This window comes from Pogona vitticeps, chromosome 3 (assembly GCF_051106095.1).
Source record: "Pogona vitticeps strain Pit_001003342236 chromosome 3, PviZW2.1, whole genome shotgun sequence".
NCBI classification, from domain to species: domain Eukaryota; kingdom Metazoa; phylum Chordata; class Lepidosauria; order Squamata; family Agamidae; genus Pogona; species Pogona vitticeps.
In genome coordinates this window covers 239,980,099-239,993,401 of record NC_135785.1, presented here as the reverse complement: position 1 = coordinate 239,993,401, position 13,303 = coordinate 239,980,099, and the positions used below count along the sequence as shown (strand labels likewise).

General features: G+C 39.5%; 1 protein-coding gene across 2 annotated transcripts; it reads left to right on the top strand.

The window, feature by feature from the left end:
• The first annotated feature begins 816 nt into the window (after positions 1-816).
• POMP (proteasome maturation protein) lies at positions 817-12,189 on the top strand. 2 transcript variants are annotated; one of them, XM_072993749.2, is made up of 7 exons: positions 875-950; positions 4,156-4,300; positions 5,238-5,335; positions 8,099-8,159; positions 9,544-9,645; positions 10,335-10,428; positions 11,426-12,189. In XM_072993749.2, the coding sequence occupies exons 2-7, from the start codon at positions 4,295-4,297 to the stop codon at positions 11,491-11,493; spliced, it is 429 nt and encodes a 142-aa protein (XP_072849850.1). In that variant the 5' UTR covers positions 875-950; positions 4,156-4,294; the 3' UTR covers positions 11,494-12,189. The 2 variants fall into 2 exon arrangements, with proteins under 2 accessions (XP_072849851.1, XP_072849850.1); XM_072993750.2 differs by lacking the exon at positions 4,156-4,300 and having other exon boundaries at positions 817-950.
• Positions 12,190-13,303: the final 1,114 nt, after the last annotated feature.

Here is a 13,303-nt window from a genome sequence, read left to right as displayed (position 1 = left end):
CTAATCTACTAATTATTGTAGTAAGTTTGTCTCCACATGATAGCGCTAAAAAGTTGCATTTAAGATGCTGATCCTATTTGCCACCTTTTAGAATTCTGATCCTACTTGTCACTTTTTACTCTCAATTTTATGTTTCCTCAATCGTCCATATAGGCTTTTCTTTTAAATCACATTTTGGCATTCTTCACAGAAATGCATATATGACTGGTTTCGAGCTACATTGGCCGTGTACATCCTTGTCTGCTCAGATACAGTATCTGTATCTTTTAAGAACCAACTAAAAACATGGATGTATAGGCAGGCCTTCCCTTCCAGTTAATTCCTGTCCTCTTTCCTTTTATTCCCTCTTTATTTGATTTATTTTTATTTTTCCCATCTTATAGAATCATTTAATTAATTAATTGTTATAAATTTTTTTAGAACTTGTTATCCTTATGTTGTAAGCCACCTAGAGTGGTCGAAATGACTAGATATACAATAAATAAATACAATAAATAAATAAAATACAGTACGTGAAGCATTTATCTGCAATTAACAGGCTGTTGGCTTCCCAGCACTCTTGTGGAAGCCATAGGTTGCAAGGCTTTAGCTGGACTGTTAAAGACAGGATATTTTTATATAATTTCATTTTTTAACATGATGTTTGGAGGCCACTGATTCAGAAGTCGGAAGCGCAAAAAGCAAGTCATGGGCGTGAGACGCCAAAGAAGGCTCCGAATCTCCTCAAGCCTCCCAGAGCGCGCGACGCAAACCGTCCGCCTCCTCCTTTGAGGAACGGCCGCGACTCCGCAGCTCCTCCCCCCTCCCTCCCCCTCTCCTCGCGCCTTCCCCATCCCGCTCGCGCGAGATTCTCGTGTCGCGTTTGGGGCTGAGGTGTTTTACGTCACCGGCCTCTGGCGTCCGGGAGCGCTGACGGAAGGAAGGGTTTGCGGGTGACTGTGCAAAAGATGGTAAGCGGCGCGGCGTGGAGCAGCAATCGAGGGGGTGGGGCGGGGGACGTGGGGGGAGTCTGTTAGAGAAAGCGCGCGCCGGAGGGCTACAGAAAAGGGCCGTTAGGCGAGCTGGGGCCACAGGAGGGAGCGAAGGGAAGCCCCGCTGGCGTCAGCGGTGGAGGGGGTCGCTCGCCTTTTTTCCCCCCGCTTTCATTTTCGCTCTGGAAATTAGAGCATTTTCTGCTCTTCGTTTCTCCTCCTAGTCATGCCGGACGCACGCCTCGCACAACGGGGGGTTCTTCTTTTTCCTCCTTTAATTTCCTTTTCGCGTCGGCAGAAACAAAAGTTTTCCTCTGGTACTGTATTTCCTTACAGGACGCGTTCAGACGGCCTCCTTTCCCGCAGAGGGTTCTTCGATTTAAAAAAAGGCCGTCTGAACACGTCCTCAGAACTGACAGACTCGATGTTGCTCTTTCTGGTCTTTCATGGTCATACCATGTTGCCAAAACTAAGTAATAAAGACTTAATCGGCTGCTGCTAATAGTGATAAAATGTTAAAATAGTGTTGTTTTTTTAAAACAGGTTTTTTAAGCAGTAAGTGGGAGGTAGTCTCAGGAATGCGGTATTTATTGAATTTTAGAGATTTTTTTAAATGGTATCTAAATGTTTTTATTCACAAGTCTTTAATTATTTTTAATAGAGAGTTTTAGAGTATTGTTTAAAACTGCAATTATGGTTTTAATTGTGAGTTGTTTTGGATCCCCTATAGCAGTGGTTCCCAGCCTTGGGTCCTCAGATGTTCTTGGACTACAGCTAGTGCTGAAGGCTTCTGGGAGTTTTAGTTCAGGAATATCTGGGGACCCGAGATTGGGAACCTTTCATGGGGGGAAAATAACATATTAATAAATATATTAAATATAATAAATATATAAAATATGTAAATTAATAAATTTCTGAAGTTATCTTAACTTTAGCTGGGCTTCATGTGTAAATTCGATTACACTTCTGGCTAGAAGTGCAATTTTAGCAGGGAATACTTGTGCTCTTTATATGCAAGTAACATAGTTGATGAAACTTGTCATCTAAGTGCATGAATGTTAAATTTCTATGTGGCTTTTCTTAGCATGGAAATATGTGATAGAAAAGTATTTTCCACTAGCAAAATTTCTAGGTATTGGCCTTTTCTTAAAGCTACAGTAAAGAAGCAACCAAAGAAGAAAAATTATCCGCTCCGTAAGCAGTCCTTTGGTAGTTATTTATACCCAGGTTCCACCTGTGTGCACCTTGATTCTGCCAGTACCAGCAGGATGTAAGAGGAACATAGCAAACATGAGACCTTTAAAACAAGGAACAGTGATATGTAACAACCAGGCGGGGAAGCACAAGAAGAAGAGGAAAAAGAATCCTCTGTGGGTTGATAAAAGCTACAATCTTATACACAGTTCTGTGTAATAGCATGGCTTGGATTTACTGAATAGAAAGCCTGACAAATACACAGTATGCAGTAGTAGCTAAAAGGACTTGGCAGATTGATGGAGAAAGCGAGACAGGCAGAATGCGCTTTGTGATTATTTCCATCCTGTAATTGTATCATAACTTTGCAGATGGTGTAAAATGAAAATACACCCTATGACAGCAAAATCTATTTCCTTTGCCTCAAGGCCTGACATCCATCTGTCACTGCTCCTGGGTCTCTGTCTACTGGCCATTCCCAAGAATGTTGTCAGATTTATTCTACAACAGCGATGGCGAACCTTTGGCACGTGTGCCACAACTGGCACGCGGAGCCCTTTCTGCCAGCACGCAAGCCATAAGTCGCCAGATCACTATCCCCCCCCCCCCGCAGCCAAACCTGAGAAGGTGGCTGCAGCTGTGGTGCTGGTGCTTCGGCAGGTGGATCTGGAGCAGCTGGTGCTGGAAGCAGATCCAGAGTGGGGGCTCGAGGCACCTCTGTGCCAGGATTCTCTCTTCCGCTGCCACTTCCGCTTCCGCCGCCGCTGCGGCATGCCGCCCGCTGTTTTTTTGGTTTTTTCCCCCAGTTTGGGCGCATGAGCCCAAAACGTTTTGCCACCACTTTGTGCTCTACAAACATCTTGCCTCCACAGGGAAGCAATAGCACAGTTGTGTCAGTGTCACTGTCGAAGGGATTTCCTGCTTTTCGATCTTGTATTTACTTAATCTATCCAGTTTCAGACCCTGTGCTGTAATAATTCAACTCACTTTAAATTTATTCACTCCAAATATTTGCAAACTGGAGGTGTGTATTTGTGTAAAGGAAGTGCCTGGAGATTCCAGTCAGAATAGTATGTGTTTCAAAAAAAGCTACACAGACTGGTTGTAAGAGACACAATGTGTAAGTTAAATAAACAAGACGAGCTGGTGGTGGGAAAGGAAATAGAAATGCTGCCTATATTTATTAGAATCCTGACTTTGAGTGAAGTGTCCTATCCGTAGCCTATATTACATCATCTTGTGTTGCTAATGAATTAGTCTGTTCTGTATCCCCAGCCACTTTTTGTGTTATTCCTCTATTGTGTTGTTATTTATAGTAAACAACTGTTCAGAACTGCATATTCCAAACATGTCTATGGATTTTATGCCTTTCCTGGAAAAAATAATTGGACATCTAAGCACATAGGACAAATCATGTTCTGAAACTATCTGTGATAGTTTGTGGGCCTCATTCTCTGCTACTTTATTCAGCTTATTGGCTTATCTTTAAAATAACATTTTAATTGGGGTTTGCCTTAGCCAGCTTTTTGAAATGGAGTGGACAGTTGGAGAACTGAAGGCTAAACTTAAAAGTCTTAATTTTTCTCTTTTATATGGGGTTGGAAATTGAAAAGTTTCTCATAGCACTTTTAAGTTGCTTTCTGCCTGCCAAAGATGTAATACTGTATTAGTAAGTCGTATTTTCTGTTGGTGTAATTGTCTCTCTCTTTTCTCCTTCCATATACCCTGTAAGAGTTGAGAGGGTTTCCATGTTCTCCAAAACTAGTTTTGGGGATGCTTGGGATTGGATGCTGGCTACTGTTGCTTGACTGGCATATAGAATCATGAGCCCAAACTGAGATAGAAGTAGCCCTCAAAGGCATTTGTCAGGGTACATTGGTGCTGCTGTATGGCGTTCTCATGCCTCACATCAGTTTATGGGGAATCCCCACATTTTTAAAAAGTATTTGTTGCTGACATGTCGCCTTGTGGGCCTATCTGTTTTTTTTAGGAGTGTCTACTCCATTTGCAGGAATGAAGAGGTGTGATTGACAGGCCTCAGAGGAATTCAGGAAAGTCCTTGTATTCTCACTAACAATACTAAGTATTGTGGTTCATATTCTAAGATGCATTAATTGAGAACAAAATAAATGCTAGTGAGTAAAACTAAGACTTGCTGTGGTAGACTTTCTGGAGAGATGTTGGTTGTAACAGTTTTTCAATGGTAAAAGAAAAGGATTACTGTATAGCATAAGTTACAAAGCAATCACTTAACCATATGATAACACTTCAAGACCTGGGGCAGCAAGACACTTGAGAAGTTGTGTTGTAGGGTATAAATCCATTGACTACTGCAACTTCTAATAAATGGTACATTCGATCACTATATGTGAGCCATTTATAGACAGACTGAGCTTTATCTTTTTTCTGCTTATGGAAAACAGAATAAATGAGAGCAATCACAGCTTGAATGTGTTCTTATAACCTAAATTAATCCCCATTGTTGTTATGTACTGTCAAGTCACCTCCACCTTATGGCGACTCTATGAGCAGTCTCAAAGCCCTGCTCAGCTCTTGCAAACTCAAGTCTGTGGGTTCCTTTCAGAAGTCAGTCCATCTCATATTAGGTCTTCCTCTTTTCCTGCTACTTTCAGCCTCTCCCACTATTCTCTTTTCCAGAGAATCCTGTCTTCTCATGATGTGTCCGAAATAGGACAGCCTCAATTTCAACATTTTTGCCCCCAGAGTGATAATTTAAGCTTGATTTGATCTATTTAATATTATTTGGAAATTAACTTCAAGACCAAAATGTCACTGTTAAGCATATGAACACAAATATGTGTAGTATCTTTAAGAGGTGACATAGCACTCCTGTGAGAGATATACATTATTTTAATTTCTAAGCACCTTTTCACTTCACAATCAGTTAGTTATTAAAAGCTCAATTTTGAGTAGCCATTGGTTTTTTAAGATGAAGTTGTTGGAAAGCCTGAGGACTCAGTGCACAGTATGTAACTTTATCAGCCCACTTAATTTTTCAGGTTGACATCACTCCAGGTTGTGTACTTCTAATAATAACTTTCTCTGTTTCAGAATACCAGAGGGCTTGGATCCCAGCTGAAGGACAGTGTTCCAGTTCCTGATTTTTCAGTGAGTGGGGCATATGAAAGCCATGGTTTGATACATAGAGGGTAAGCAATATAAATCTATATAAATATAACTGTGAACATCCTAAATACCTGTAGCACCTCCAAGATTAACAAGTTTTATTTAGCAAAAACTTTCAAGATTGGCCGTTGGCATACTGGACCTTTTGTTTTTCCATTTAGGCTTCCGTCTTTTATCCTCCCCACCATTGTATAAATGTCTGTCTACTGAGGCTATACTCCATGCATCTGAAGAAGATAACTCTAGTCTGCAAAAGCTAATACTGTACTGAATAAAATTCCTTCCTCTTAAAGGTGCCACCGAATTCTTTGTTGTTTTTCCTTTATTGCTTTTACTTCAATGGACTAACTCTTCTGTCTCCTTTAAAAATTATTATTATTATTATTTTGGCATTGAGTTTTCTCTGTAAATATTTGGGGTAAAAATTTGAAATGCTACTTGGTTCTTTCTTTTTGAAATGTTATTTTCCTTCTGCCTAACTGGTGGAGATGGTATTAGGATAGCTGGCCCAATAATTACTTGGACGAGGTAGCGCCGCCCCAGCCATTCTGCCACAATGTTACCTGTCTTGGATATCTGATGTTTAGGCAGGCAGCATAAGTATATCTGCAGTATAACTGATGCTTATATTGGATTTAGGGGCAAACAGCCCTGACCAAACCATCTCCACTATTTCCTTCCATCTGTCTTAGATCAGGAGCAAACAATGCGTAGTCCTCTAGGTACTGTTGGACTGCATCTTATATCACCCCTAACCAGCATAATCAGCAATAAGGGATGACAGGAATTACAGTTCAGCAACACTGAGCTTGGATGGCATGGGGCAGGGAAATGGACCTTTCTGGTCCAGCATCTTTGCATCTGGGATTTCAAAAGGGAGAGAATCCAGTGTTGTGGACTGTGCACTTCTCTTAAATTGAATACTAAAACCTGGGTCCCTCCAAGGGTTTGTGTCAGTCTCCAGAGTGCTTCCTGCTTGCTTGAAGCATAGGAGCCAATTCAACCTCTTGAACTAAGTGGAAAGTTCTTTGTCTTCCTTCCTGTAGCAGGAGACAGAGTTATAGTTTCTCAGCACCCTGCCTCGTAGAATGAACGGAGCGTGCAAGTGTTCACATTTCCATATAGTGAGAACAAGCTGAACTACGTTTGGCCTATTCTGTTCCCTCCCCCCATTAGCTGCTGGCAGAATTATTTTTATAGACATTGCCTCATGAGTTTACGATGGTTTTTTGCCTAGCTAGTGGTGGTAGCATTGGACACACACAGCACTTTTGCTTGTAAGCTTTGGGACTGTTCCCATCATCATGGATTTGCGATTTAAAAAATATATTAAGAACGAATTAACTCTTGAGTTCCTCTTGAAATGGCAATAAACAAGCATTGTCTGGGGATGATGAGGATTGTAATCTTAACACATCTGAAGGGTACCAGTTTGGAAAAGACTGAGGTAGTCTATCCAGGTGTAGTGGATAGAGTGGTAGATTATGATCCTGGAGAATAGGGTTTGAATCTCCTTGTGACAATGCAAACTCCCTGGGGGAGTAAGACTGGTATAAATATCTCACTTACCTTAAAAGCCCTATTAGGGTCTCTATAAGTTTCTTATGACTTGACAGCATAAAACACACCATCTACCAGCTAGCAAATCAACATGATGGAATGACCAGTAATATCAATTAACACAGTTATTAATATCAGCTGCTGGTGAAGGCTTCTGAGAATTGCAATCCAAAAATACCTGGGTTACCCAAATTTGGGAACCACTGAGGTAGAGGAAAGGCTGGTGCATGGGCAAGCTGTCCTTCAGGGATAGTGTCCTTTTCCCTCTTATTCCTTTCCTGACTGAAGTTGGATGTCATCATGACTATTTTGAGCTTGATTATGGTACTTGTAAACAATGATGTTGTGTTGCATAAACCAGTCTCCCTGGTTCTTCAGGCAATTTTCCCCCTTTTGCACTCATTTTACCCTCATTAATAAGAAGTAGTAGCCTCTACTTTTTTGTTTCTAATAATGTAACTGAAGTATTTTCATTTTCTGCATTTTACGTGTTTTATGATTGTTGGGTCTTGTCTGCTGTTTTGGTGGTCACAATCAGAGGTTAAGAAATATTTCATATGGTGCAATAAATCAGAAATGCTTAGCATACTGCAGCATTTGAAAGCCTTCCATATTCTGCTTTTTCCAATAGTTCCTTGTGTTAACATCCATGATTCTGTTACATCCAGAATATCCAAAAATATGTAGCATCCGACAATGCGTATTCTCAAAATGAACTCTTAATTGTTTATTGCATATTATTGCTTAATTTCAAAGAAGCTGCCCTGTATCATCTCTGTTATGGTGTTTATTATATGGCTGTGTGTTGTCTTTAAGAATAAGAATAAGTTTCTTTTAATTGATGTTGGAAGCTGGCTAGAGACTCTTGCAGAGTGCGGGCAGCATACAACTCAAATGGATGAATAAATAAACAGACAAACAAACAAAACTTAAAGGAGCTAAGAATTGTCAGTGCAGATAAAGCCAAAAGCTCTGAAACATTAGAAACGTAGATCAAGGGAATATGTATATATAAAAAGAGTAGATGATCTTATTGAGAAACAAACTAACTTCATCACTTCCTGGAATATGATTCAAAACAATTATATACTGTGTAGGTGAACTAATGGAGTGTGTTATAAAAAAATTCATTTCTTTTTGCATTTTTTTTAAATGTAGAAGTAGAAATGTCATTAAATTAATGACGTAATGTTCCACGGCCTGATTCTGTTTGTTTGTATTTATAGTTTTGGAAATGTGAAGAGTGAACTTTTTCCTGTTCATCCTTTGGAACTATCAGAGAAAAATGTAAGTACAGAGCTTACACTCCTTACAGGTGAAGATCTTTCTCTTCAGGAAGGCTTTCCCTTAGTAACTGGCTAACGGGTTTTAAAACTGAGGTGTTTAGTTTTTAGAAATGCTTTTATTTAACATTTTAAACATGTTTATTTAATTATGTTTTAATATCTGAATAATTCATTGTTTTAGCTATCTTTTTTAATGATGTAGCCCACATTGGATCCTTGAATGGAGAAAGGTGGTGTAAAATATTTTAAATAATAAATAAGCAATGCTGTTTATTCTCCCAAACACCAACTACAAGCACTGCAATTAGTGATTGTTCTTTTGGATTTTTTAGACCTCTACTACCAGAATTTGTTCAGAATTCCCCTAGGTAGAACTTTGGGCGATGCTGCCAAAAACAAGTTTACAGAGCAACTTTCATACCTGCATGTAGGCCTCTGTTGCTGTTATTCAACTTTGAAGAAAGCCCTGGTGAGGGCTAAGAGCAGCAGGTTTCTATGGGAGTGGCAAGGGGTCGTAGGCCAAGTAGTTTTGCTGCCCATTAGGCTCTCTAAAAAAGCAAAGTGTGCTGCTTATATACTGCCCCATAAACTCTCTGAGTGATTTATAATTTAATTATGTAAGCTACACATGCCCTGCCTCCCCCAGCAAGTTGGGGTACTCAGTTTACCAATTATGGAAGGATGGAAGGCTGAGTGACCCTTGAAGCTGGGAAGATGCAAGGTCCAGTTTATGGCCCCCACTCTCAACCTAGTAGTTCAGAGTATTTTACAGAGAATGGAAGACACATGCATACCTAATATAATTGAGGGCGCCAGAAAGGTAGCAGGCTACTTTCATTGTCAACCTACACTGCTTATGCCTAGAACCTGGATCTGTAGAAAAACTTATTTTCCTTAAGGTCAACCACTGCTACACTTCTCTGATGTTCCTTTTAAACAAGAGAGAATGGCACACTCTGTTCACAGTACTAGGTATGTCATGCTTTAGTCTGCTGGCTTTTTAATTGACTAATTTTTTGCTTTATTTCACTCAGTAAGTTTGCCAGCTTTCAGTCATGCAAACAAAACATTAGATATGTCAAATGACTTGAGAGAGATTGCATTGGTTTGACTGTCTTTTACTTTTACCACTAGGTGGAGTCAAATGTTTTGCGGGGCTTGCCAAGCCCATCCAAATCTGTGGTAGTGAATGGCAATGGGTACTTAAAAATTCCATATAGGGAAGGTCATTGTTTTTTGTATTTGTCCTTAAATGATGAAATAAAGGTGCCAGATCTAAAGTTAATAAATTTGGTTTATGTGTGCCAGTATAAATATTTTAAGAAGCAGAGTTGTATTTTTCTTACTGTTATAAAAAAATAATCATGTTCTTAACATTTTGGTAGTTTCCATTAAACCAAGATAAGATAAATTTTTCTACCCTGAGAAACATTCAAGGACTACATGCACCACTGAAATTGCAGATGGAATTCAAAGCAGTGAAACAGGTATGCTTCTTAATCTGTTTTGAGCAACTTAAATTTTCTTTGCTTCAACTTAAGCTTTTTAAAACTTAAGCTACCCTGTGCTGCATAAGACTTATGCCCAAGGGATCTGCATGTGTGGGTCTGTGTCCTGGATGGAATGGATTAAAGTCAATGATTTCTTTTAACATAAATTGATTTAAGTTTTTAAAAATTATTTTTTTATTTAAATAAAAACATCTAATTTTAAATTTTAAATTGTGTAATTTAAATCAAATACACTTTGGTCCTGGAACTCACAGAACAGCCTGCTCAAGTTTTTAAAACTAAAGGTCATGTTGTTCTTTAAAGCAGTGGTTCTCAAATGGGGGTCCCCAGATGTTCTTGGACTACAGTTCCCAGAAGCATCACCACTTACTGTGCTGGCCAGGATTTCTGGGAGTTACAGTCCAAGAACATCTTTAATGCATCAGTTCATTTTATGTTCAGTCTTCCTGTTCTCCTGCTGCTTTAAACTTTTCCCAGCATTGTTTTTCTTTTTAGTGATTCTTGTAAGTAAGTTTGAGTTGAGTCATTTTCGTTTCTAGTGAGAGGTGATTGACTTGATTAAAGACAATTTATTTGTCATTCTGGCAGTCTATGGTGTGCATAAAACTCCTATATATATAGGTGGATTAAGTCAGAATTTCCTGACTTCTTGTGCTGTCGTCTAGGTCCAGCGTCTTCCTTTTCTGCATAGCTCTAACCTGTCACTGGATATCTTGAAAGGAAACTCTGACTGCATTGGTTTTGAAGATATTCTGAATGGTAAGAATTTTCCAAAAATTGGGGAGAAGTCAAATATTTTAAAGTTGCAAGGAAAAGACTAATCATCCATTTACTGGCTGAATTATTTCAGTATCTTTGAAGATGATCTGAAAGCTTCAGCTGATGCAGCAACAATGCTGCTTACTGTGACTGGTTGTTTTAAACATGTCAACCAGTGTTGCATTAGCTGCACTGGTTTCTAACAAGTCCATGCAACGATTAAGTGTTGTTGCTGAACTTTTAAGCCCTAAGCATGACATGGACAGCCTACCACTTTCTCCCGTATCTTCCTTTCTGTTTATTAAGATCATTCACAGAAGCTGCTACCCAAAGTGGCTACTAAAGGTAGAGCCCTTTTTGTAGTGACAAATGTCTTTACTCTTCAGATGCCTACAATCTGTACAGTAGGCATGCAGTCTTTAATTTCTTCTTTTTTAAAAAAAAATAAACTGATCACTAGCATTTTAATATTTTAATGCTGATATCAGCTGTAATAATTTTGATTTGTTTTTTTGTTTAGGAGTTTTATGATGAATCCTGAGGGCACTTCCCAGTTGGGCACTATATAAGTTTAATAAATAAATCTAGCTTCAGGGTTGCAGAAGGCAGTTCCCCAGAACAGTCTTGTGTGCTGTGCAAGTGTTATGCAGCCATGTTGCTGGGATCAGCAATGGCATTGCCCTCTTGTTTTGTTTGTGAACTTCTCATAAACTTTGGCTGGGTGCGGTGGCAAAACAAGATAACCAGATTATATAAGCCACGTGCTGAAAACAAATTTAGAGTTATGGGTCACGTTGCCCTTGAGATGAGTTGGGTAGGTTGAATGATGGCCAGGCATCCCTTTTATATAAACAGGTTATTAGTGACGCCCTTGTCAGTTGTTGGGAGCAGTAAATAAGTCTTGTGCTGCACTTAATTAAATGCATCTTGCATTATGTTATGTTTCCGTTCAAAGTCACATTGAATTACTAAAATGCTGAATGTTTCTCTTTTCCAGACCCAGCACAAAGTGAAGTAATGGGAGATCCTCATCTAATGGTTGAACACAAACTTGGTTTATTATAATATCCAACTTTCTGTTTCTAATGTTACTTGGCTGTGTATTCAAGTAAACATATTAAATGGCAGTCATGCTTGTTTTGATAAATTGTCTCTTACTTACCTTGACTTAAATGCTTGAAGTATATGACTTCTGTTTAGAGATGGGCACAAACAATCGGTTCAGCAGTTCGTGCTGGTTCATTTACTGCCACAGCAGGTGTTTGGTGGTTCAGTGGCCTGCCCACTCTGACTTGCACCCACTCAAAAGCAGCACCTGGAGGAGACAGGGCAGGAAAGCCAGGATGCTGTTTCTGAGTGGGCACCTGCTGGAAGGGGCATGGCGCTGACCTTCCAAACACCTGTTGCTGCGGTAAATGAACCAGCATGACTTGCTGAACCTCTGATTCATGTCCATCTCTACTTACGTTCTTTGTTTAAATATAAATGTGTCAATGTAACTGTCTTGTCATTGGGTATTTAAAAATATCAGGAAATACATTCTGTATTCAGGGCTGTAGCTGTTTGAATTCGGCAACTGTAGAAGATGGCACATTAAAACATCTATGGAACAACTTTAAAAATAGAGATAATAGGTTGAATCTTCTTGTAAAATAACCTGTTGCAGTTGATGTGCCAGGAATTTGCTGTTGAACCTTTGTTTTTGATGACTTGACATGACATCTTTTAAATGACAAATAAAATTTTCTATGAATGCTACAACTCTTCAAAATGTTTAACTGATCTCTCTGAAATCTCCTTTATCAAATGACTTGTTCAGTTGTCCATCTATAGAATTCCTGTTAATGCTGTTTATTTTGTTCAGGCAAAAGTTGCACTGGTATTAGGGGATACATTCCTCTGCTGCTTTTGCAGATGGCAACCAGATTGCTAGCTATTTTACATTGTTCATGACATTACCTCCCCAGTTATTCACTAAATGTGCATATGGTGATGATGTAAATGTTGAAGTACTATCATTCATTCCATTCCTTCTCCCACACACAAGGTGCAAATGGTATACCAGACAGAGTAGGGTGCACACGCCTGTTGGTGTAGAATATGGTTCTATATGTCAAGCCAAGCCAGTGGAGACGTAGCTGCTAGTAGGCATTTGCAGAATAGAAAAAAAATTGACAGTAGGTATCACAGGGTGTAACAGAAGGAGGCACAAACACTACAACAGCAGGTTAAAACTTTGCTGCATCCTCATCCTGATGCGAAGGGGATGCTGTAGAGTGTAGAGTGTAGACACAGGTCAGATCACTACTTCAGTGGAAATCATGGTAAAAAAATTTGCCATGAGATAGGAAGTCCTTGTTCAAGCAAAATGGCAGGGGCAATTGGGCTTTGATGCACGGCCACCACTTCATACACCCCTTACCATTTATGTTCATTATGGTTCTTACAGTACCTCATCAGTTTCTGTGATTTATCATTTGTGATATACTTTTGCCTACTCAAAGTACTTTAGGTACTTTAGCAAGTACTTTAGGTATCTGATATGGTGATCAGAAGGACTCAAGAGTGGAGCAAGGCTGGTTTGATCCCCACTCTGCCATTGAGAGGCCAGTAACTTGGTGTCTGTGCAAAGTGCTGGTTTATAGAATTTATGTTCTGAATTCTTCATCAGTGACATTCAGTTATGGGAACAGGCTGATAGTGTCCCATGCTGTATCAAAACAGGAATCATGTACCCCACCCCCTGCTGATATACCACAGAGAGTTAGGTGGAATCATATCTTCTATGAAAGCAGAACACTCACCTTTAGATTCCATTAGACCCACATTTAATTACAGTTGCTATATTCTGCATAATTTGGTGGTGTCAGCAAGA

Bases quoted from the DNA above. Each gene is read 5' to 3' on its own strand.
- POMP (XM_072993749.2), top strand. The intron at 9,646-10,334 runs GTATGCTTCTTA...GCTGTCGTCTAG, and splicing joins AATTCAAAGCAGTGAAACAG to GTCCAGCGTCTTCCTTTTCT. The intron at 10,429-11,425 runs GTAAGAATTTTC...TCTCTTTTCCAG, and splicing joins TTTTGAAGATATTCTGAATG to ACCCAGCACAAAGTGAAGTA.